Source organism: Scatophagus argus, chromosome 3, assembly GCF_020382885.2.
Source record: "Scatophagus argus isolate fScaArg1 chromosome 3, fScaArg1.pri, whole genome shotgun sequence".
Classification (NCBI taxonomy): Eukaryota; Metazoa; Chordata; class Actinopteri; family Scatophagidae; genus Scatophagus; species Scatophagus argus.
The window spans coordinates 1,083,842-1,109,633 of NC_058495.1; the positions used below are offsets into that span (position 1 = coordinate 1,083,842).

At 40.3% G+C, this 25,792-nt stretch overlaps 1 protein-coding gene across 2 annotated transcripts in view; it reads left to right on the plus strand.

Annotated features, from left to right (window-relative positions):
- The window catches only part of LOC124054264 (receptor-type tyrosine-protein phosphatase gamma-like), a 404,131-nt gene that overhangs the window by 228,502 nt on the left and 149,837 nt on the right, over nt 1–25,792 (plus strand). Inside the window, exons 1-2 of one of the 2 annotated variants that reach the window (XM_046380044.1) lie at nt 9,086–9,603; nt 11,171–11,353. In XM_046380044.1, coding sequence (XP_046236000.1) covers nt 11,332–11,353 — 22 coding nt within the window. In that variant the 5' untranslated portion in view covers nt 9,086–9,603; nt 11,171–11,331. Of the gene's footprint in view, nt 1–9,085; nt 9,604–11,170; nt 11,354–25,792 lie in introns of those variants that run through there. The other variant, XM_046380034.1, reaches the window with a different exon arrangement.

The window sequence follows — 25,792 nt, forward strand, 5'->3', positions numbered from 1 at the left end:
TACTGTCAAAAAACTGAACTTCTACGCAAATGACACAAATGTGTGTTTATTCAAGTGCTTCTTATTTAAGTACTTTACTTAAAATAATGCATCAAATTAGTTATTTTGTCTCTTGTAATAAACCACACTGAAGCTATATAAATTATTCACACTGACTAATACACTGAACTCATACAATACATGTAATTAAAATACTTGAAATACTTAAATTCAGTGTTTTAGACCTAACTATCTATGAAGGGACCTTTGCCACCTATAGAATTTATCCAATAGTAAGCACATGTAGCGTAAAACTCGATTAAGTCCAATTTAAAACAAAAAAATGGGAATGTTTGTTTGTTTTGTCCCCGTTTGAGTGAATTCACAGCTGACATGGCAGATCATTCCAAATGGAGATATGAATATAATCAAACAGGTAATAAAGGAAAGCTAATATTATAGACTCACTGTCCTTTTAGGTGGACATCGAGAGAAGGAAAGAGGAAGACACTGTCCTCTTATCTGAGATACCTGCTGCTTTTGTGCATCTTCTGTTGCAGACAGTCAGCAACCCTCAGGAGACAGAGTCCACCCCTCATCTCCGTCAATTATTTACTTTGTAAATACACCTGGCTGCCACTTCCGACCTTTGAAAGAGTTTGAGGCTTTTCAGTCAATTAAAAGCCATTTTGAAGCAGATGCTGTGCTTTTGACCTCAGCCATTACTCAATGAAAAGCCTGCCAAGATTCCAATTTGCAGCTTAAACAAACTCAAGACTGTATGGGGGAAAAAAGCTGGCTAAAGATCACAATTATGGGCTGCATGGTTCTAAAGACAACAGATATTGTTTTTATACAAAGAGACAAACACCTCTGGGAGAAATTTGCTGTCAGAAGATATCTGAAAAAACTTGAGAATAACAGTGAAATGGAGGTGTGCCTAATGAGACGAAGGACAAGAGGGAGGCTGGGGGGAAAAACAGAGAGCAATCTTTCGTGGTGATTCTTGTTCTGTCAAGGAAAATGAGATGTGTTCTTGCCATATGTCCATCTCCTACAATTAACTGCTCACATCAGAAAAGGTCTCCTCAAGCGTGGAAATAATGAGAAAGGGAGAGATGGAAGGCTCTATAGTGTGTGTCTTTTTTCCAATTGGCAGGAACATCCTCTCAGCAGGCAGAGATCTTCTCTTCCTGTGCTGACTCCATCAGGATTCATGGGGAAATGGCAGGAAATCAATGCAGGAAATCAAAATGAGTTGGTCTAGATGTTGAGGACAGCTGGATTTGTCAGAGAAGAGCCAAAACTGTGAAATGTATTAGATGCTGTCAGTGACACAGTAATTCTTCATTTTCAAATCCTCACCTGGAGTGAAAACACACAACAGCGCCCCCCACTAGCTGCTGTACACAAACTGTACATGAGCAAAGTTAACTTGGAGGAATATTATTCATGTTGTTGTGTATTTGATGGAAACTTTATGCTGGTAATGAATAATCTTCTCATCTCTCTGTGTTCTGTGTAATGAACAGTTCCATTTGACAGACATAAATGTGTGAAACCAAGAATTCAAATACGCAATATAAGCAAGCCTTTGCATGTATATTCCATTCCTGCAGTGATCATTAACACATCTGGCCCACCAAAGCTGCCCAAGCAGCACAAAGAATGTAAATGATCTTAAAAAAAAATTATAAAAAGATTATTGTAACAAAGCATGGCATAATAGGATGATAGATTCAAAGCATATTGCACCCCCCCAAAACAAACAAGCCCCCTTAAACCATCACCACCACACACCGATCCTTCGTTGGTTGTTAATATTTAACGTTGTGCTCCTTCATGTATAGTGAACCTATTCCTAGTAGTTACAGCCACACTAGCTGTTCCATCAATAATAATAATAAAAAAAGAAAAAGAAAAGGAAGAAGCACAAGTACACAAACCTCCACACTAAAATTCTGAACTTATCTCCACACCATATATCCCCTTTCAGGGGCCCTTCAAGAAATAGAAGTATTTAGCCCATTTTCCTTTAGATCCAGTCTACCCAGTTGTTTAGATGCCATTTTTTCAAATGCTGCAACTCGTGCCATTTCTGCAACCCATTCTTGCAAAGAGGGCACTCCCTCTGTCCTTCAACCGCTGATAAGTATAATCATTTTTTTAAAAAATGCACACATTTGAACCCTTCATTAAGAACCAAAAAGTTTGTAATTCATAGTTCATCAAAGTGGAGCCAGCCCTAAAGGTGAACAACTGCTCACGATTTACTGAGTGAAATAGTATTGGTTGGTCAAGAGTTGAATTTTTCCAATTATCTGCTGTTCTTTTAAAATGAACAGCTGTGAACAAACTAAACCTAAAATACAAAAAAAAAAAGGCAAAATTGGGTCTATAGCGTGACTCTAACGGCTGATTTTTGTTTATTCTTGCATGAGACACACCATGGCAGGGGCCTCTACAGATGAGTTGTAAGCTACATACACAGAGGCATTTATGTTCAACACAATCAATCCACTGCAGTTTTCAGCAAATCACCAGAGGGCAAACAAAACATTCAGTGAAAAAGCAAGAAACTGACAAGTGTTACCAGAAGAATGCCACAGGTCTAAAATGACAAATGCCAGTGTAGAAAATGGTTTACTTGATGCACTTCCTTGTCATCTTCTGTGGAACAGAAACATCCACAAAGAGTTCCTTCCCTTGTTCCTTATATCTTTTGAACCTTATCCTATCCTTTGAACCTTTGACTTCTCTCTCTGTATCTTTCATTAAAACACACTCAATAAACCACATTGTTTGCAATCCAGTGGCTCCATGCAGTACTTCAGATGTTCTATCCTAATTTACTAGGGTTGCCAGGTTTGAGCTCTGTTCCAAAGAAAACCCAGCTGACTCTTGATGACCCTCTTACGAGGTATGAAGATGTAAATGAGACATTTTCACAGTTGTTGTCAGTGATTTTTCACTTTTGACTAGGCTACAGCAGGCTCAGAAGTTCCCCTTTACTTACAGTCTTTGTGCTTAGGGCAGCTAAATGCATCTATACACTGACTTGTTTCTATATTGGATGTACAAGGATTTATTAATTGTTTCATTTGCTTCTGGTTAATACATGAGTATTTCATAAGAGGGTCAGAGTGTTCCTCTGACAGTTGACAGCAGTAGCAGTGTAAGTAACATAATTGTACATACTGTATATATTATTATTTCTTCAAAATGTTAGATCCTAGCAGGCCTTGCCAAATAACAGTGCACAAAGAGCTGTGGGGTCTTTGGTGTTCCAAAGTTAAACTACAGTTACAGAGCAACTCATTCACTCTGTCATCTCTACCTGTCACTAATTTGGCTGCTATAGCAGACTCAACACTCAAAATTTTAGAACATTGTGTAAGTATGACTATGCACTTGATGGGTCCCATCAAACTCCTAGCATGCAGCCAATGCAGAAGCATAATGGAAACTTAACTCAGGATGTAAACTTCTAGGTTCAGCACACCTCTATGAGTTTGCCTATTCAGCACACAGCTTCTTAGCCATTAGCCAGGTGTATGATTGAGGTAAGCACTAGCGCAGTCGAGCCAGTCTCCTTTTTTTCCTCCTTTACCTTTGCACTGACCCTTACTGCTCCTTTCAGAGGAAATTAGCTGTATTAAGGCAGTAGCTAATCGCTTCATGTTTTCCCTTCAGCCGCATTTGCTGGCTGGGCTATGGCTGTCTGGATCCATAGGTAATGTTAGCCTTATATGAAAGCCAGACTGTATTGATCAATAGCTGCCCCTGGGCAAGGACGGACATGAAGGGGAGGAGAAGGAGAACAGGATGCCGCCTAATTCAATGAAACAGACATTACCCGGTACTCGCAATGCACCAGGGCATGAGTAATCATACACAAATTCATTTTGGAGCCCAGGAGCCCAGTATTGCTTTCAATTAAGGGCAGAGTTTAGAGCAAGTGGGGTGCATATAGTGGGAACATGTGTGAGTGAGCAGGAAAGGAAGGGCGAGATGGAAATATTCAGACAGAGTTTGGATCAGTTTTTGTTGACACTGCCAATTTGTAGCCAATGTCTTCTTCAGGCATTTAGTGTTGGCCATGAATGAATGACACATCTGCAAGAGACTGACTGTCTTGTTTCAAAAGATGGATAATTAGGAGATTAAAGAATGCGGACAATAAAGTGACTAAAAAACAAATGAAATCACCTTGAATCCAAACTTGTGACAGTGTTGATCAAAACTGACAGCCAAAGAGACAAAAGAGACAAAGAGACAGAAAACTGGGAAGCTCACGAAGTGCTTCAACACAAATGCCTGACATTACTTTGAGGAAATATTGCTGTCATCTACAAAACATGAACCAAGAGATGAGTTCACAGAAGGAGAAAAACATTTGGTGAAGAAAATGTGTGTGATTGCTGAGAGCTGTTAAGCTGATTACATCTTGACGATTTCTATGAAACTTTTTCAAATTAGTTTATGACTGTGATTCTATGGAAACTGACTTGTATGCTTTTTTCTAACTGAAATGTTATGAAAGTGCTTATTATAATCTAAAAGGAGTCTGTGGTACACACAATATCTTTGATACACATTCAACAACAGTAAATGATTTGGTGTTGTTTTTATACCCAATGCAGTATAAACATCAGAATTTAATCAAATGACGAATTGGGCTGCTGTATTCAAACATGAGAGAGAGAGAGAGAGAGAGAGAGAGAGAGCCTGGAAACAACCCCTGTCCTGGAAGGTAGTCACTGTCTGTCCACAGGGGACCACCGACAAGGTCCGTGACACGCTCTTGACAGAGCAACAAATAACACAACAGGACATTGCACAACATGTCAAGAAACAGTTTTGTTATTTTTAGGACAGATCCACAGACAGCTTCCCAGCAATTTGTAAGCATGGACTTGGGTCCACCCCTTCCACACAGGGGCAAATGAACAACGGAAACACTATAAACACCCAAAGTCTTCACCAAACATAAACAGGAACCATTATTTGGCATGTTTTAATCCAATATTTTTCATCAAACAGCTTCTTAATGGTCCACCAAGTTTAATTCAGAAATTATATGCAATTAAATTCACAAAACCTAAATCCTTCAAGTATACATAAGTACATCTGCAGACAATATAATTATGATGTATTTCTCATTTGAATAACTGTATGTTTTGCAGCTTCCAGCATGGTTTACTTGATGGTCTGCATTCTGTGGGGTTAATCTGCACAACCAAAGACAAACATTTACAACCTATACCTATAACCTATACATCACATTGACTTTCACATACATAGTAAAATGCTTTCTGCCACTGATTTCATCTGCTTTTTATTTACTACCTCCCTGTATATATTCAGCCACCTCCTAATGTTCTCTTTTTTGTTATTTACCTCTTTTGCCCTCAAAGATTCTGTGACTTCCCACAGCTTTGTGTTTCATCATACCACATTATGAATCCCAAAAGGGTTAAGGTGCCGGTTTGGGCATACAGCCATGTAGATATCTGGCAATGTAATCATCCAGTTGTGATCAGACATACATATTAAAGATTATTTTTATGGCTATGATCCTTGGGCTGATATTAATGATCTTTCAGTGAGAGGACAAAAGTGAGTGGGATGTAAGAAATGGCATACATACATTCCTATAAAAATACAATATAAAGAATATCAAGTTGCTTTTGTATTTGATTCCATGACAAAATGGGATATAGATAATAATATAGTCTCTAATGTCAGATTCTCTCACCAGCTCTGGAACACAGTTTCGGTGTTACTGTTGTGACTAAAACATAATGGACCATTTTGCTGCTAAAAAGACATATATACAGTATATTCATAAATAGGATAAATTAAAAAGATAAAGATTAAAAAGAAACAAGGGCTCAAAGGGACATCATTGCAAGAATATTGACTGACAGGTGTCTATTAAGTTGTTGGTTGTTGGTCCAAATTTCTGCTAAAAAAAAATATAGCCCTCAGCTACAGGCTTCAAAATGTCCTTTTAGAGATCTACAGTATGTTGTAGATACTATGTCGTGTTCGAAAATATAGAACATTTTTCAGTTAAGGAGAAGATGTGTATCATCAGGTAGAGAAAATCCAGAGAATTCACAATGAGTCTTACACATACACTCAGTGTTACTGATATACTGAGGGCTGACCCCCTCCTTTATACAGATTCATTGGCAGATTCAAGGGCTAATGGAGTGTAGCATCAGGGTTAGAACACTCACACTTGCATGACTGCTCTCTAAAATAGACTTGCTTCAAGTTATTTTAGTGACAATGCCAAGACTAAGAAAAGCCTCTGCCACCTTTCCCTATGGCTTTCAGACTTTCAGAGATCTCGATTTATCAGATGCTGTCAGTGTGTGATTTACGTATCGTGAAAACCAAAGGAGCAGTGAGAAGCACTGCAGTAGTACTCTAAAAAGACATACACAATTGCCATAATATAAACAATTACATTTTTTGTAATCATCTGGTAAAAAGTATGTACTAATCATCTGTCATTAAAGCTTCAAGCTTATAGGGCAGGCTTGTGGTTAGAAAACTGTAGTTTCCAGGTCCCAGTAAAATATTTTGTGTCATTTAGCTTTTGTCTCATTTGCTTCCTGTTAGCATTTTGCAGTGCAGCTGGACACAAAGGCATTATACAGACACAATACATTGTGATATTATATTGTACATATGGATGTTATATTCTATATGTGTGTGTATGTAGAAAGACAATGGTAGACATTTAAAATACAAAGGCACAAACACAATGTTATTGACAACGTTATAAGAAAAATAGCCTGGAATAGCCCTGAATATCTGGGAGGATTTTGTGAAGAGTAGTAAGCTTTTCCTGCCTCATTATTTTTGTAATGTTTTCAGGAAAAATTATCTGTTTCCTCAGTTACCTGTGAGATATATTAAGATAACATAATACTTGGGGAAATTTAGTCCTTACAAAAGCCAACATTTAGCACCACAAGACAATCCTACATTACAGATAATTCTATTCTATTCTTAAAAAAAGAAAAATATATATCAAATTAAAAGTACAAAAGATATCCGTTTGTGTAGGTGATATAGACATAGAGTATGTACAGTTGAGATAGAGAGGGATGATGGAAGAAGTTCTGTAAGCATCATGAACATGTTTGGATCTCAGGCCATGTCCTGAGATTAACAACAGAGGCCTGTATGTCATCCCAGAAGCCGGAACCTGGATTTTGTGACTCTTTGTTTAAATGAGTGCCAAATCTTCACTCTTCACACCTAGGTGTAAATCTTAGTTTAAATTCAAACTCTGGCTCCTCATTGGGCTAGATCCCCAGGAGTCCCCAGTCCCTTCTGGTGATGTCATGCAGGTAATAAAAGCCTCCTTGCTCGCACCTCTCCAGGCTCTTCCCCAGGTGCCGTCGTGACAGTGAAAGCTATTCCAGGCTTTCTTTGGTGTCCTGGTTGCCAAAAGGGAGCACCCCACCAAAACCTGGTTGTTTCACTCTCTTTTAAGATTTAGGCCATAAGTCTTTAACTCACCTGTCAAGTTATAATCATTAATGCTAATGTCTGCTAATAACCAAATCTGCTCCTACCTGTGCACAACAAATATCACCAAAGATTAAACCAATTTGCACAAAGGAAAAGTACCACACAGGGTGTGAAGAAGTGGGAAAAATAAAGGGTCTATTTTGTACAAGTAGTGCAAATGTGAAGAGAAAATAAATAGTGAGTTCAAGCTATTGTCCTGAGGGTGTAGGTAGTCCTGTAGAAGTGGAGGAATCACAGCAGCAGTCCTGGAACACACTGCTGTTGTAGACTCTGACTGCTGTCAGGACAAAGGACCTTCAGTAGCATCCCTTCTTCTTCCTTCAGACTGCAACTTAAGGAGCTACTGAAGGTTCCCACCAACTCATGAAGAGGATGAGACCAGATGTTCAGGATGCTTGACCAACATCCTCACCTCACCCACCTCCTTCACTGAATCCATAGGACAGCCCGGGACACAGGGAGTTTTATAAAGTAAAAACTGAAAGTATGACCATACAAGTAAAGATAAAGGTAGAAAGGTAATAATCACCTGTAGAATGTTTTGGGCTAGCAGAGCAGACTATCTGATTCCTTGTTCCTAACAGCATGGGGATCCCCTGTGTAAGTGTATAATCATGAAACGTGTTTTCAGGCACCTCAGTATAGAAGGAGATATGATCTGAATTGGTGCTAATACAGTCGCCAAAATGGAGATTGTTTTTGTTTTAAAAATCTGTTTTAGAGTTAAAAGTTTGCACTAGTTTGGATGTAGCCTTAACAACAAACATAGTTGCAACACTAGCCTTTAGTAACAAGATCACAACACATTTGGACAGTTCAACAGTAATTCAATGAAACACTCAAAAAATATGCTTGAGACAGGATGGTTATCTTCTGTCATTTCTTGGACTTAGCACAGTTAAAAAAAAAAAAAAACTATGGCACTATTTGAGAGGGCAGAGCATGTTTTCTATGTGTCTATAGCAAAACATCTTGCCTGATTTTAAATGATGTCTCAGTGAAAACTGCTTTTAATGGCTCCAACTCGTCCTCCACATTGTAGAGATCAACTAGTTTCCAGTGACAGGAGAATTACAGGTCTGTGTTGCTCAAAGAACTTCTTGGACGGTAAAAGGCATCTATGTGCTGAACAAGAAGGAGAAAACCTGAATGTGGGTGCGACGAAGGGCACGTCGTCACCTGGTTTGCACATATAGCACCACGCACTTTGACTGAGTATGACTACATATGCACTTTAATAACTGCACAGACACTCTAAGAGCAACAGCACTTTATTGAAGATTTGCACAATACATTTTAACACATTGCTTGTTTACACATTTATATGGATATATTTACCCTATTTATTGAATATTTATGATTATATTCATTGGCCTTTTCTTTGACTTTGTTGATAGGTACTGTGTGGGCCATGCAGTTTCACCTAGAGGAGAGGGACACAGTATTAAATGCGTATATTTAATTGATTAGAAATGAGGTAAGCTAAGCTGTACCGGGTTGCTCAGAGTGTGTACTAAGAAGATCAAAAGTGTTGTGTACTCACCAATTGTTGTGTCTTCAGGGTGTGCGGGCAAAAGGCTTCCCCAGGCAACGGACACCGATTTTATAGTTCCAGGGGAAAACCAAGTGTGAATTGGTGTGGGGTGATGGATATGTGTGCAGTGTAGTACAACAAATGTAAGGTGATTTAGATGTGTTTGTTTTTAGTAATAGTTGGTGTAAATGGATGTGTATAGGTTATGGAATATGTTTGTATGTATATAAAGAAAGAAAAATGGTGGGTTACTTATGTTGACTGGCAGTGGATCCCCGTGGGTGGAATCTTCCTGGGTCATTAGCTGAGACACACTATATATAGGCGCCATTTTAACAACATGGTGTGCTGCTGCTCTGATGACTCTGTGCTGTTTGCCAAGATGAATGAATAAAGAACCACATCTGTGACACACCTTAAACCTAGCTTGGATTATTCTTGTTGCTGTACCAACCAGATGTAATTGTGGTCATTCATGCAGTGGGGTTGAATGTAGAGCAATTATCTATTATCTACATTTTCTATCTCTGCAACAGGTATGTGTACTTAGTCACATAAAAATGAATAGAATAGAGGCCAGTTTATAGTGAGATGATGGGAGGTATAGCGATTTGACTGGTTTTACAGTGATTTGACGACACCTTTGAAATAAGATGAAACTTGGCCATAGCAACAGTGTATGAAAATGTAAGCACATTGACTATTTACCAGAGCCAAAGTCTGATGGCTCTCTTTGTTTAGTTCTATCATAATTTCTCTTTTTTTTCTGTCTTCCACTTATCTTTGAGAAAGTGAGCCATGTTCTCGGATTGGTGTCTACTAAGGCATTTGTTATTTGAGGTTAAAAACTTTGGAATTGACAAATTGAAAAGAATTAATTTGTTAACAAAATAAAAACTACACTTACATGAAAAATGTACTTATATGACAAGGCAACTTGGTTTCTTCAATGCCAGTGATATACATTAGTATTCTGTTCATAGGTGTAATCTCTTCTGTCCAAAAAACTACACTGTTCACAGTCCTGCAACTGTCCTGCACTTATTACAGCCATAGTTTAGGCCCATTATGTCCAGCTGGCTATGTTTTATGGGAAACTGGGTTACTAAAAGCAGAAATAGTTTTAAATAAACAACAACCTTTTTGATGTTTTAAAAAATATTTATTACTGTCTTCAGAAATTTAATGAATTGCACAATATACTGTTGAGTATAGTTATGTTAGAAGTTGAGGTTTCAAATAAGTTTATTTTATAAACATGAGTATGATTTTGAATGTTGTTTTTTTTTTTTACCTTATGAAACAGAAACCAGAAATTGCAGTTTAATTTTGACTTTCAATAGGAAAAAAAAAAGTTTTTTAATGCTCTCCTACACATTGTGTTTAGGGGTGGGGTGGGCATGCCTCAGGCAACATCCTGCTCTTTGAATAAACACTCAGGTGTTAAAGCAGAGTACAGTGACATTTCTGGACTGGTCTTCCCTTCCCTTTCTTTTCCTCACAGCCTCTGCAAAAAGTGTCTCCAATGCTCCTCTGGCCTCCGGCTTCCACTCTGTGCACATTTACTGTCAAAGGATTCTTCCACACACACACACACACACACACACACACACACACACATTCAGGCAACCACATCCAGACATTGGCTCTCACACAACTCAACTGAGGTGTTTTGGGTTCCCTGTCAGTTCAGTAATACTGTGACTGACGCTGGGTCATCTGAGAGTAGATTGAGATGGGTCAGCAATGCAAAACCGAATATATAATTGATTTTAAATGTAAGATGTTGCAAAAGGCAGCACGGGACACATCATGGCCTCATAATGATGACATTTTGATATTCTCTATTTACCACATGAATGAAAATGTTCTGCTTTTCCAGCAATTGCCTCACTGGGACTCATGATGTTTATTGTGTATGCAGTGTTTAATTGGAATTCAGATGACTTGGCAGTGCATACATACTTTCAGCTGTAATCAGAGGACATGAGATGATTCTGAAATGTCATTTTTCTTTCATGTACCCCTCTAATGCCAGCTCAGTTTCATATCACATTGTATTCTTCTGGTGATGAGACCTTGTTCCTTTATTATTTTTTTCAGGTATATATGGACCAGATGAGGGTTGGGCCTCAGCTTACCCAGAATGCAGAGAGAGAAACCAGTCACCGATCAACATTGTCGACCAGGACACCAAAGTATCAGCAGAGTATCAGGAACTGACACTGGAGGGTTTTGATACTGAGTCCTCAAATAAGACATCTATGAAGAACACTGGCAAAACAGGTAAAGATAAGACAGTCTCCTGCTACAGATCAGATTTTTTTCAGGTTTATGTGGGATAAGCTTACACAGACTGACTATTGGAAGCTGTAAAAGTCAAAAAGGAAAAAAAAACTAAGCCTATATACAACTTTGGTTAACAAATAGATGTTGATATAATTTGTTAAGCAATACCTTTGATGTCCCCAGTGCTTCCAGTCTTTAAAATGTAGTCTCTATCTTGCCCTATTTAGATTGCTAGTTTATCCTACTACTGCTCCAATTACAATCAGTTTTGCTAGGACATTCATGGTATATTTTGTCCCATCCACCATCAGGTTTGGACATTAGATGCCATGTGAAAACTTGACAGCTTTCATGACAGACTGCCATGAAAGAATAATGACAAATTCAAAGCACTTGGTTATTGTTGTGGCTGAAATATTTTGGTCAACACGAGCAACTATGATCTTTCACTAACCACAAGCAAAGTATTTTGCAGTCTAAACTAACCACAGGCAGGATGTAGGATGTGATTCTGCTGCACATTATCAGTGTAACATATTTGCCAAAGGTTTTAGTAGTATATGAAAGCAGGGTTGATTGCTGAATTCTGAGAAGATGACAGTATTACTAAAATGTACTAATTAAATAAAATTTTATTTAATTACTATGTTAAATTCTAAGAAAGTGTGTTAATGCAAAAAAGAATATGAGAGTCAACTGAAGGTATTAGGCAAACTGTGAAACTAGTGACTCAAGGTTACAGACTGATTTCCAAGGCACTGGTGAGGTAAGTATGGTCTGTAGACTTGGAAATCCAGGAAGGCAAGAAGGGATACTGACAGATCTTACATAGTGTTTTTAACACAGTTGTGTTCTCACAGATTTCTTCTGCAAAGAATGGATTCAGCTAATATCTATAAAGCTGAATCCAATCACTCTTTTATTTTAATAATTCTTCACTTATCACAAAGAAATCACATTTATGAACATTAAAACATATTAAATTCAATTTCAATTCATTTTTTTCATATAGCACCAGTTCAAAACAGAAGTTATCTCATCTCATCTCATCTGCTGTAATTATCTCCAATTACAGCAGGTCTAGATCATACTCTTAAAATTAAATTCTGTAATACACAAAGAACCCAGTATTCCCCCTTGAGCAAACATTTGGTGACAGTGGCAAGGGAAAACTGCTTTTTAGAAAGCAGAAGCCTCGGAGCAGACCCCTGCTCTAGGTGAGCAGCCATCTGTCTTGACCAGTTGGGTTGAGAGAGAAAGAGAGAGAGGGAGAAGGGGGTGGGAGTGAGAGAATGACCACACAAAAAGAGATGTGTAGCAACTGCAATAATACCAGAAGTACTGAAACTATAGATAATGACAATGATGAAGAATACAGAAGGTACTTTGGTGATTATGATAACAATAGTAGTAACAATAATAATGGTAGTAGCTGTACAGCGTACTAAGAAAATTAAAATAGATTATGACTAAACAGTAGTAATGGCAGTAGGTTTCAAGCAGGACTGCAGCAGGAGGTCCAACCACGATCCATGGGAACCTGTGAGACGAGAAAGCACAAGGACTCCAGGGAAGAAGCTGAGTTAGTAATATGCATTAATGGGACATGAATGTGTGCAGAAGGAGAGGGAGAGGAAGAAAGAGCTCAGTGTGTCATTGGAGGTCCCCCGGTTGTCTAAGCCTACAGCAGCATAACTAGGGGCCGGCCTAGGCCATCCCTAACTATAAGCTTTATCAAAGAGGAAAGTTTTAAGTCTACTCTTAAACGTAGAGAGGGTGTCTACCTCCTGAACTGAAACCGGAAGATGGTTCCATTTCCACATTGGAAGTGATAAATGCATGGACTACTTTTCTGCATCTTTCTGACTCAGAATGTGCTTAGTTTTTGCAATATGTGAAAGAATGCAGTCTTTGAAATGTGTTTTATGTGTGAGTTAAAAGACATGTCCTGATCAAAGATAACTCCTAGATTCCTTACAGGGGAGCTTGAGGCCAAGGTTTATCCATCTAGAGTTGCCATATCATTATGTAATTTGGTGTTTTGGACCCAGAACAATAACTTCAGTTTTGTCTGAATTTAGAAGTTTAAAATTGAAAGTCAGGTTTTTATGTCTTTAGGACACAACTGAAGTTTGACTAGCTGATTTGTTTCATCTGGTTTCATTGACAAGTACAAGTGTGTGCCATCTGCATAACAGTGAAAATGTATGGAGTGTTTTCTAATAATATCACCAATGGGGAGCATATAAAGAGTGAATAGTATTGGCCTGAGCACAGAAGCTTGGGGACCTCTGTGACTAACTTTGTGAGTATGGATGTTGCATCATTAACATGAACAAATGGAGATCGATCTGATAAATAGGACTGAAACCAGCTTAATGCTCTAAAGAGCTCTAAACCCAGATTGAAAATCCTCAAAATAAACTATGTGGAAAGTCACATAGCTGATTGGCAAGTGTTCTCTCAAGAATCTTGGAGGGAAATGGAAGGTTAGATATTGGTGTAGTTGCTTAAAACCTCTGGATCAAGTTTAAGCTTAGGTAGGATGGGGTCTAAGAGGCATGTTGCTGGTTTAGATGAAAATTTGAATGAATTTAGCTGATGAAGGTCAGTGGGAGAAAAGGTCATAAAGTCATTGCTGCTGAGGGTTACAGGGATACAAGGCTTGATAGCACTATGACTCTCTGTCAGCCTGGCTACAGTGCTGAACAGAAACCTGGGATTATGTTTGTTATCCTCAGTTCATTTTGAATAATAGGCTGCTCTGGCAGTCCATGGGACCTTCCTATATGAGTTATGGCTGCCTTTCCAGATTGAACTTTGAGAGATTGAGTTTTTGTGAGTATATGTTGTATATGACTACATATGTAGTCATATACAACAATACACATGTTCGTCAAAGAAATATCGTCAGTTCTTTAGAAATGAATATACGGAACCATATAATGTTGTGACAAACCACAGTGAATGAAAAAATGAAGTGTAACATATCTAATAATCCCAGCTCATATTGGCATGTGCGTGTCAAACATCCGTTGTATCTGATCTCTGCACGATTATGAAACAAGACAGGTGCAATATGCAGCAAGTCAGTATGATGAAAATTACACATCCTGTTTTCATTCAGACATGCATCAACCACAAGTGCCATGGCAGGTGTCACTGTCTGTGGGATTCAGCACCAGGCCATCTGCATTTGGCTTTCTTGGCATCTTGAGCACCCTCCTTGTGATCTACATGTATTTTTCACAATTCCAGGTTGTCACTAAGATGAATGTTCCCTTCTCATCAGTAGAGAAATGGGCTTGAAAGGCTTTTGATAGGCAGAGGCCACAGGTGGTTGGCATGGCTATTGACAGCATGCTGAGTGCTGCCAGAGCACAGCTGTGTGTTTGGCACAATAATGTGTTGCAGCCCATCATTTGCTCAATCAATGATGTGTGCTGTATGCGATGAATATACAACATACGCCAATTGGATCTGCTGGTGATGTTAGGAAGTCAGAGCATGACCACAGTCAGTAGTCTTGAAGGATTTCTAGATAAAAAATAGTAGCTTTCCCCCAGTCATTAACACCCCTAGAGTCACGATATTTAAGTGCAAAAAGATAATTACGTCTATCTATTCATTTCCTATACCACTTATCCGTCAGGGTCGCGGGGGAGCTGGAGCCTATCCCAGCTGACTACAGGCGAGAGGCGGGGTTCACCCTGGACTGGTCGCCAGTCAGTCGCAGGGCTGACACACAAAGACAGACAACCACACACTCTCACACTCTCACCTAGGGGCAGTTTAGAGTAGCCAGTTAACCCAATGTGCATGTTTTTGGTATTGTGGGAGGAAGCCGGAGTACCCGGAGAAAACCCACGCAGGCTCAGGGAGAACAGGGAGGGCCCAGATCGGGATGCGAACCTGGAACCCTCTTGCTATGAGGCAAGTGCAGACCGTTTAAACTGGTTAGAGAACTCAGCTCTGTCATGATCATAGTGACCTACATTCCACCGAGGGCTAAGTTAGCGCTGGAGGAGCTATATGCCTGATTAACAGCCAAATGGTCGCTAACCCAGAGGCGGCTGTGATCGCAGCTTTGGACTTTAACCATGTGGAATTAAAAGCTGTTCTCCCCAAATTCCACAAATTCATCAACAATATACTGGACCAGGTCTACTGCAACATCCCAGGGGCATACAAGGCTGTAGCTGCCCCTCACTTGGGCATGTCTGACCTCATCTCTGTGGAGCTGATCCCTGCCTAGTGTTTTTTGTAGACTTCTGATTTGCAGGACCAAATCCACAACCAGAACCATCCAGGTGAGGAGGCTTTCTCAGCCTTACAGGACTGCTTTGAGCACACAGACTGGGAAAGCAGACGCTGACCTGGAAGAGTACACGTCAGCTGTGTTGTTCTATGTTCTACGTTCTATTACTACTACGTTCTACGTTCTGTACTGATGCTGTCCTACCTACAAAGACAGTCATGGTTTTTCCTAACCAAAAGCCATGGGTGGACAGCACAGGGTGGCCCCGCTAAAAGCCCCAGGATGTAGCCTACAGGTCAGGAGATAGGCTGGCTTACAGCAGGGCCCGAAAAGAACTGAAAAAGGGCATCCAGCTGGCTAAACACAGGCACAAGCAGCGCATTGAGGAGCACTTCAACCACAACGATCCATGTAACATGTGGAAAGGCATCAGGACCATCACGGAGTACAAGCACAACGACCAGCAGGTCAGCCATGACCCAAATCTGCCTGACACCTTAAACAGCTTCTTTGCATGCTTTGACTCTCCAAGCAGCAGAAGAACTGCACACCTTCCTCAGTCAGAGGTGCAGCAGCAGCCTCTCGTCCTGCAGCTGCACCAAGTGACCTCCGCCTTGAGGAGGATCAACATCAACATCAAGGCTGCAGGTACAGACAAGGTGTCAGAACGCACTCTAAAGTCATGCTGTCCACGGCCCCTGTGTGCCTGAAGTCCTCCATCATTGTACCTGTGACCAAAAAATCAACCATAACCTCAACGACTACCGACCTGTCGCTCTGACCCCGGTTATCATGAAGTGCTTCGACAGGATCCTCCTGAGATACATCAAGGACGCCATCCCCGTTGGCCTGGACAGTCTGCAGTTTGCCTACAGGGAGAACCGCTCTACGGAGGATGCTGTCTCGTTAGCACTTCACATGGCCCTTGCTCACCTGCAGCATCCTACAACCTATGTTAGGATGCTATTTGTGGACTTCAGCTCAGACTTCAACACTGTTCCCCTGGATATGCTGGCTCTGAAGCTCCACAACCTGGGTTTGCCCCAGGTGGTGAGGATATGGGAGTCTACATCTGCCCCACTGATCCTCAGCACTGGCACACCGCAAGGTTGTGTACTCAGCCCTGCCTTATTCACACTGTACACACACGACTGCTCTGCTATTCACCCCACAAACATGGAGCGTAAAGTTTGCGGACAACACCACAGTGGTGGGTCTCATAATCCAACAATGATGAAACCCACTGCAGAGACGAGGTCCAGAACCTCACACAGTGGTGTTCCAGAAACAACCTCATCCTGAACATCAGCAAGACCAAGGAGGTCATAGAGGATTACAGGAGGTCCAGGAAGACTGAACTCCCCTCTGCATACTTGGGGAGGCGGTGGAGTGGGTGGACAGCATAAAGTTCCTGGGCATCCACATTTCCTCTGACCTGTCCTGGTCAGTGAACACCTCACACCTGGTGAAAAAGGCCCAACAACAGCTTTTCTTTCTCTGGAAGTTGGAGCGGACTGGACTCTCTTCTCAGCTGCTCGCAAATTTTTACAGGGCCACAATTGAAAGCATCCTGTGTCTCAGTGTGACTGTGTGGTATGGCAGTTGCACAGCACAGGACAGGAAGCTCAGCACCCTCGGACTGAGCTCCACCCTCTGCAACTGGGTCCTGGACTTCCTGATGGACAGGCCGCAGACTGTGAAGATCCACGACATCTCCTCCTCCCCCATCACCGGCTCTCCCCAGGGCTGCGTGCTGAGCCCCCTCCTGTTCACCCTGCTAACACACAACTGCTCAGCGCAACATCCGAGCTGCCTGATCGTGAAGTTTGCGGATGATACAGCTGTGGTTGGCCGCATCGTCAACAGCGACGAGTCCGACTACAGGCGGGAGGTGGAACACCTGGAGGGTTGGTGCAGAGAGAACAACCTCTGCATCAAAGTGTAAAAGACCAAGGAGATGATCGTGGACTTCAGAAGGGGAAGACCTCTCCCCCCTCCTCCCCTGTACATCGGTGGAAATGGTCTCCAGCTTCAGGTACCTGGGCATCCACATAACGGACGACCTCACCTGGAGCAACAACACTTCCTGCCTCATCAGGAAGGCTTCTTCCCAGAAGCTGTGAGTCTGTTGAACTCTGGAGGACCTCTGTAGCCCCTGCTGCTTTATTCTGGTTGTTTTTATATTTATATAGGGTTGTTTTTATATTTATAGCATTAGTATTTGTAGTTATTGGGCTTATACCGGGACCAGGGAAACTAATTTCGTTCCCCCTAATGTTTCTACATGTGTGAAATGACAATAAAGCTCTTTCAATCCTTGAGGAAGGACTTAGCCTGGGTGGTGAGCTGCAGTCTACCAGATCTGGACTCAGTTTACGCTGCCTGTGTCCAGAAAAAGACCAGACGCATTGCCACAGACCCCACCCACCCGGGCAATGAACTGTTTGTTCCGCTTCCATCAGGAAAGCGGTACAGGAACATTAAAACCAGCACCAACAGACTCAGGGACAGCTTCTTCCCCAGAGCTGTTAAAGTAATAGCTTCCCTGCAGTGAAACACTCACATCCCACCCCCATACAGGAACTTCACACATTCACCCCGCCCCCCAGCCACATACACACACCTTCACACACAATGAAACACTCACAGCATACCATAGACTGGCACTAAGTGCACTTTATCTATTTTGCCTTGTGTTTTATATCTTTATATTTTCTTAAGTGTTCATTTTAAGTTTTTGTGCTGTGTATATGTGTGCCTAAGGTGAGAATCTTTACAAAATTTCATTATGCTCGCATAATGACAATAAAGACTCTTGAATCTTGAATGTTGGTTTTCGAAGCATCCATATATCCCAGAGCGTCTGCACGTATCCTCTCTCTGTCTGGTGTAGTAGCATTCCAACAGTTCCCTATTCTCCATCCATGTCCACAAATGTCTTCGCACACACAAACACACACACACACATACACACACACATATATATATATATATATATATATATATATATATATATATATATATATATAACCAGATGGAAGCAAGTCTAAAGAGTTGGTTGAGGGTGTGTCTGTGATTATGGTAATGGCTTTGCTTTTGAGGTCTAAGAGATGTGGGGCGGGGCAGCTAATCATTGTGGCTGCAGTATAGATGATGCATAAGAATTTGTTCATGTTGGAGGCAGTTAATATGGTGAAGAAACAAGGGGGAACAGTCGAGGAGAAGGTGTTGGATTACACTTTTGTAAAGCAACAGAAGGTGGGGGACAGCAGACTATGAGACTGCAGATGGCAGAGTGTGTATTTGTGGATATCAGTAGTGTGTAGCTCAGTTTATTTTCTAAGATGAGTGAAAGATATCTGAAAAATTCATCATTTGTGAGCCATGACAATCACCAATTTTCATAGAATTGTGTTGAAAGTATCTCATCTTCAACTTGAGTTTGAATCTTGCTATTGCATTTCAGTGTAATATACTGTTGCTATGAAGCATTTCAGAACATGATTTTTTTTGTTGTTGTTTTTATGAAGACATTAGCTGTTATGTCGTGATTTAATGACCAGATCATCTTTTTGCTTAGATTCTCAATCAATGATTTCTTACAGAGCTGTCTCGTGGATCCCCATTTGATTCATTTGTCTACAATTACGCAACACTTGGTTATCACTTCCTGTGTTCTTTCATGGTGGTGATCTGCTATCCCCACATTATAGCATACAGGCCACATGATAGTCTGATATCTTATCTAATGTTCTGGCAAAACACAGTACAATTTGTGCATGTCCAAGTGCCATTTGTGGTAGGTTGAGCATTACTAACACAGTTATTGACTCAACTGGTTCCTACAGCTGTTTATAAGTTCCCACAGCTCAAGTCATGTGATGGCAAGTGAACTAATTAAGTTGAAAGTGAGGGCAAAGGCTTCACGAATGTAAAAACAATGATTAAATACATCCATACTGGGAGCCAGTCAAAAATACAATGTCTGCAACAGATGCTGGTTAGCAGTTACACCAGCTTTTACTGAGCATGATAATTCCATTACATAAATGACCAAATTCTGGAAAATTTTAATTAATGTTTTTGTTGTTGTTTTTCAAGCTAGTAATACATCATGCTTCAGAAGGCATGAGGGATGCAAATCAGATATCCCAACCAGCTGGCTCCACTCAACACGATAGGAAGAAGAGCAGTTAAACTCAAATGGAGATTGTAACACATAAGCAAATACAGAATTCATATCGCACTCATTACATTTGATATTTTCTCCTCAATATTCCGTTTTTGCTCATTTGTCCTACGATATGTCAGCATTACTGCCCATCTGTTATCATTTAGTTGCATAAATGACAAGGTTTAGTAATCGTGGGAACATTACTTAGAACCTGTGGGGGAAGAAATTACTCACACTGTTTTCAGATTTACCAGCTAAACTGATATGAGGCTACATACATTGTTTCCATATTTACACAACCAATACCAGTCCAACAATACAAACACTCATCTTGCATTATGATGAACTTTGCATTTTGTTAGTAACAGTTTTGTACTTTTACTGATGCAGATTTTTGTGTTACGGACCTAATACTCACTTACTTATTGAAGTAAAGAATTAGAATATTTTAAAACTGCGTGATAGTAATACATGTACACCATTGCGATTTGAAAGAGAGACTGAGATGATGCTTAGGTGGTCTTGGGTAATTCCATCACTTAGAAAAACAGGTTTTGCCGCACGCTGTTTCTAACATGCTCAGCATTGGTGGCGATCAGTCATGCCCTCTCCTTCACTCTGCTGATGTGCCGCCTCTTCACTGGAAATCATTTGACAGTAAAAATCTGGTCAGCACTGTGGGCACCATGCTGGAGCTCGTCCTTGGTGGAATATGAGGCCAAAGTGAGCCAGAGCACAATGGAAACAGATACTATATAACACTTTGGAAAATGCACTTTTTAAAATCAGTTTTCATTTCACTTTGTCTTAATTGATTTTATTTCTGGTTTTCAATGCTTATTTATTTGAAAGTTGTCAATGATTTTTTTGCCTGTGTAAAGCATTTTGAATTGCCTCGGTTTTTGAAATGTGCAATAGAAATGAAGATGCTTGCTTGCTTAATGTTTGCTGTCTAACAGATCTCAGGTCTGAACGTGTTTAACCTTTGGCTTAACACAAAGACTAGAAGCAAACTGCTTGGTTCTGTCAAGAAGTAAATTAGTGCTAGTAGCTTATATTCACTCCAGAGCAGTTTTTAAAATCTACCGAAAAGTAACATATTTGAGTTCAACATCCTAAAACCTTTAAAACAGGAAAAGTTAAAACCTGAGCAAACCTATACCAAATCTTCTGCCTCTTTCCACTGCCTCGCACTACTTTGCAAATCCCCTCCGACCAAACCCACAAGTCCAAACAACAGCAGAATAAGTTGCTTTCTCTGTGAAACCCCATACCCTGCAGGGCCCAATTTTCACAATGCGATCCTCATCAAAATCCCAGTCCCTCCTAAAACAACTAGTCTTTGTGACCCCATGGCACAGTACTCCAGCTTTCAGATTGTTCACATTCTTGCTTTGTACTAAATGAGGGACACATCCACAGTTGTACGCAAGCTCTGCACAGAAGGACACAGAACCATATTTGAACCTGGAAGCTGCTTGCTTGCCTTGATGACTGAAAAAATATCACCCCTCACCTGATAATTATTTCATGTTTGTGCTAACGGGCCCTGCCTGGATCCTGCTTCTCCTGCTCTGCACTGTTCTCTCTATCCTCCCTGTCTCTCCTATCCCCCTCTCCTTTCTCTCTCCATCTCCCTATCTCTCCTCTCCCCCCTCTCCCTCCCAGGCGGTCACAGCAGAAGGCCGTCTACACTGAGTCTGGTTCTGCTTGAGGTTTCTGCTTGTTAAAAGGAAGTTTTTCCTCGCCACTCTCGCCAAATGCTTACTCAGTGTGGGGTTTTGCCCTGGGACCTGTTTTTCTCTGATTCTCTTCCTTTTTTTGAATGTGTTGTTTACACACCTGTAAAGTGTCTTGAGATAACTCTGTTTTGAATTGGCACTTTAAATAAAACTGAATTGAAGTGGTATGGTACAGAACCCACGAGCAGAAAACCATAATCGTGAGGGACCATTTCTGCATTGCGAGCTCGAGGCTGTGATGAGCATCTGCTTGTGACTACACAACACTCTCACTTGTTTGTACAGACTGGACTCACGGTTGACTTTTGAGACTTGAGGCTGGGGTAGGCTGAGACATCTCCCCACTTTGTTTTATTACTTTGGTTTGATCACTAACATAAGCAACAACAAGCTGTTGTCCTCAGCACTGTACACTGAATACTGTTGTTTTCAAATTTACACAAATCTGACTTAAATTGCCTCATCAAGTCATCATCAAATAACTAGAAAGAACAAAAAAATGAGTCCCTTTTATCTATGTGTTACTGACCCTGGTGTTACAATATTGTGCTGAGTCACAGAGAGTGAGTAAATGTTCTGTCCATCTACCAGTCACTGGATCACGAGCGAGTGGCTGAGATGTGAGACGTGTGACTGAGTGCAGGTAGCTCTATCAGGTGAGGTAAACACACTGTGTTGTAATCCCCTGCAGGAATGGACTGACCACCTGACCCTCAGGCAGAGGATCACTGGTGCTGACACATGCAAGCATAAACAGCATGACTGAGACAGTGAGAGATTCAGACAGAGAAAGAGAAAATCTCATCATCCCAGTCAAGATTAGAAATTCTCTGGCATGGCCTTCAGTGACTCAATCATCTCCCCCAGACCACAGGCTGCTCAGAGAGAAAGAAGGGATGATGATGATGTTGATGGCCACCTGCAAAGTAGAAAACACAGCAGAGCATAATTTAAATGGATTTTAGGTCCGCAGCATGTAGCGAGCCATGTAAAAATGCTAACACAAACAACAGCTGCGAAACAAAATGGTGCTCAGCTTCTGCTCTCCCCCTGCTACATAATGCATAGCTAACAAGACAAATGTCCCTGCGTTTTTGCCACGAATTATGCATGGATTGTGCACTGTTTCTAAATGACAGATGAGTGTTTTATCTGTGGAGAGATCGCCTTGTGGAGATGTTGCTGATGGAGCTGAAGGTAGACAGGGCTGGATAAAACCCACCCTTCTGCAGAACAAACTCGGTTCAGTTTTCTTCACCTCAGCTTTAACGTTTATTTCCTGGAATGCGGAGTCAAAGGCATGGCATAGCTGAAAAGCAAAGAAAACTCAGTCTTCTTCAAAACAGCTTCTTTTTAACTGCTGATGAGCTCTAATTAAAAAATGCTATAATATCTTTAGACAGACGTTAGTGTGTGTGTGTGTGTGTTAGAAAATTTGATTTATGTCAGCCAGAAATACCTTATCCCTCACTGACATTATCAAAATTTTCTGAGAGCTAGCTCATTAAATTATTTTGATCTTATCGAGCAGAGTTCTTCCCCCTCAGCTCCTCTTAAGTCTATTCATTTTTTTTAAATTGTCTTTTTATTGATTTTAAGTTCCAACCACCTACACCTAAAACAGTCATAATCTCATTAACAGTCAGCCATAATCATGATAACTTCATAACTTCCATCTCATCTAAATCAATCTTTTTTATTACTTGTTCTGTATAGTGCCTTATTTGCAAATATCTGTGGATCCTGGTTATTTAAACCATTCTTTATGTCTTAAAAACTTCTAAAAGCCTTCTTCTTAACCAACTCCCCTTCCCCTTGGTCCCCTTCTCCATCTATTGAATGTTTTATCAGATGCATTAGGTATAAAATCTGAATCATGTCCAATCCATCTCAATAATCTACTCTGCTCTGTCAAGTCATTCTTTGATGTAGTCTCATACCATATGTTAAGGGATAGACCAAGCCATGGATTCTTGTCTTCTCTAAGATGCATTCTCAGTTTATTATCATTTATTATGGTCTGTAATGGAATGTTGGCCGACATGCAGCATTCAGTGTCTTTCCATCTTACCTCATATGAAGGATTGCACAACATACAATTGCAACTTCCTTAATATCTTAGCCCTTTTAATTGGGTTGAGTATTCCATTAACATTATATGATGCTATCTTTAATATTTTTTTTGAGTTGGCATGTCATATTCACTGTTTTTTGTTGTTCTCCAGCCCCCGCTACTCGATCACCCCTTATGCTACAGAGAAAAAAAACCCGAACAAAACAAAACACAATTCAAAAACAGTTACTAATGAACTAGAGATTAACATAGGAACTTCCTTGCGTAGGGCCTGCATTTTGACCCTTTCTAAGCCTTGATGACAAGTCTGTTCTGAGGGATGACCTCTTCCTCCCCGGGGAAGTGGGGAGGAAAAGGGAGCTGCATAGCAACAGCAATAACGCAAGTACTGACATGACAATCACAGTTTTAACAATAATAATGATGGTAGTAGTAATAGTAGTAATAATAGTAATGTAGAAATATAATATGTGGTAATAACAGTCGTCAGTGTCAAGTAGGACCATAGCAGGATGTTCAGACACGAGCCATGGGAACCTGAGAAATGAGAAAGCACAAAGACTCTGGGGACGAAGTCAAGTTAGTGACATGCATTGATGGGACATGAATATGTGTGGAAGGAGAATTAAAGGAGGATAGAGAAGCCCTGTGCATTATGGGAGATTCCAGGCAGTCTAAGCCTAGCAGCATAACTAAGGGCCAACTTAGGCCAGCCCTCTTAACTGACTTGTTAGATTTAAATGGGAAGTGAGTTAAGGCAGCGAGACAGCTGAGGTTTTATGTGACCCCCCTTTAATTTCACAGAGACGTACGTTACCCTTCATTACACTCCTTCAAAGTCTGTCTGGTTGGCAAAGGCGTAAAACTTCAACTGCTGTTGACACACACTAACCTGTATCACACACAGAACAAACTGACTGACATTTAATAAAAAAGTCAATATAATATAATAATATCAAATATGAATGAATTAAAAGTTTTTCTGTATCTACATCCAGGGATAGTATGTTCACTAAACTGTACAGCCCTTTAATATTTGATTTTAGGCAAGATGTAAGTTGTTAGGGATCTTTAAACCATCAACAAAAATGTGCATGTATTTACTATTTACCATTTCCTACAACAAGCAGAATGAATGGTTGTTAAGTCAGAAACCTACAAGCAAAATTATGCAATTAAACCCTGCTCAGACCAAAGATTTCCTATCATCAAAGTGATAGGAATTGTGGCTGTTTGCAACTACTTGCAGTGTGCCAGTTTTTTGCTGCTGGGTACAGTTTGAAGCTTCTGAAAATATTAATGATAGTCAGTTACTTTCTAGGTTGGCTTTTCTAATGTTGATGAAAGGGTGAAAACATAAAAGCTGAGTGTGTAGCAAAAGTGGCTGAACGAGTGACAGAGTGAGCAGCAGAGAATGGCAATGAAGTGGACTGGCAAATGAATTAAGTTTAACAGGAAAAGTTAGCAGTGAAGTTGTCAGTTTAGCACTAAATTTATTTAATTTCATTTGAATTTATTTATTTGAATTTTAAGGTTTGTCCCATATAGACACAACATGAAACGAATTGGTGAAGTCATCCCCTCTTAGACAATAATTAGGGGTCTGTCTGATTATCTGATTGCTCATGCGTCTTGCTCGAACAAACTTAATTGTAGTGATGTTCCCATTTTCCTAGTCAACAATTTGTTGTTGCTGACTGTTACTAGTGATAAAAATGATAACCAAAGCAGTGAAAATAAGGCTCAAGTTATAAGAAGCAATTCTTTGAAAAGTTTTGGTTGAGTTATTTTACCTGTGAATGTATATATTCATTGTCATGTGTTATTAACTTTTCATAAGCACGGAGTAAGTAAAGTGGGCTTGTCCATGTGTTATGAGGTATACATGATACTTCATGCCTCAGAGTCATTTCTGATGAAGTATGGGAGGGAGGCAGTTACATTGGCTAATGGAACATCCTTTCACAAAGGATAAGAAAATAAGTCCCCCTCTTGAATTTCAGCAAGATTTGATGGAATAATAAAGGACCCTGAAAGGGCACTTAATGCTGGCTGAGGAGCATGATTTTGCATGGCAAATTAGCCTCTCTTTTGAGAATTTGTCTTAAGTTGAAGGACAATGACAGGAATGGTCTTGTGTAAACTCTTCCTTTAAGCATCTCTAAAACATAAGTACATATCTACCTTT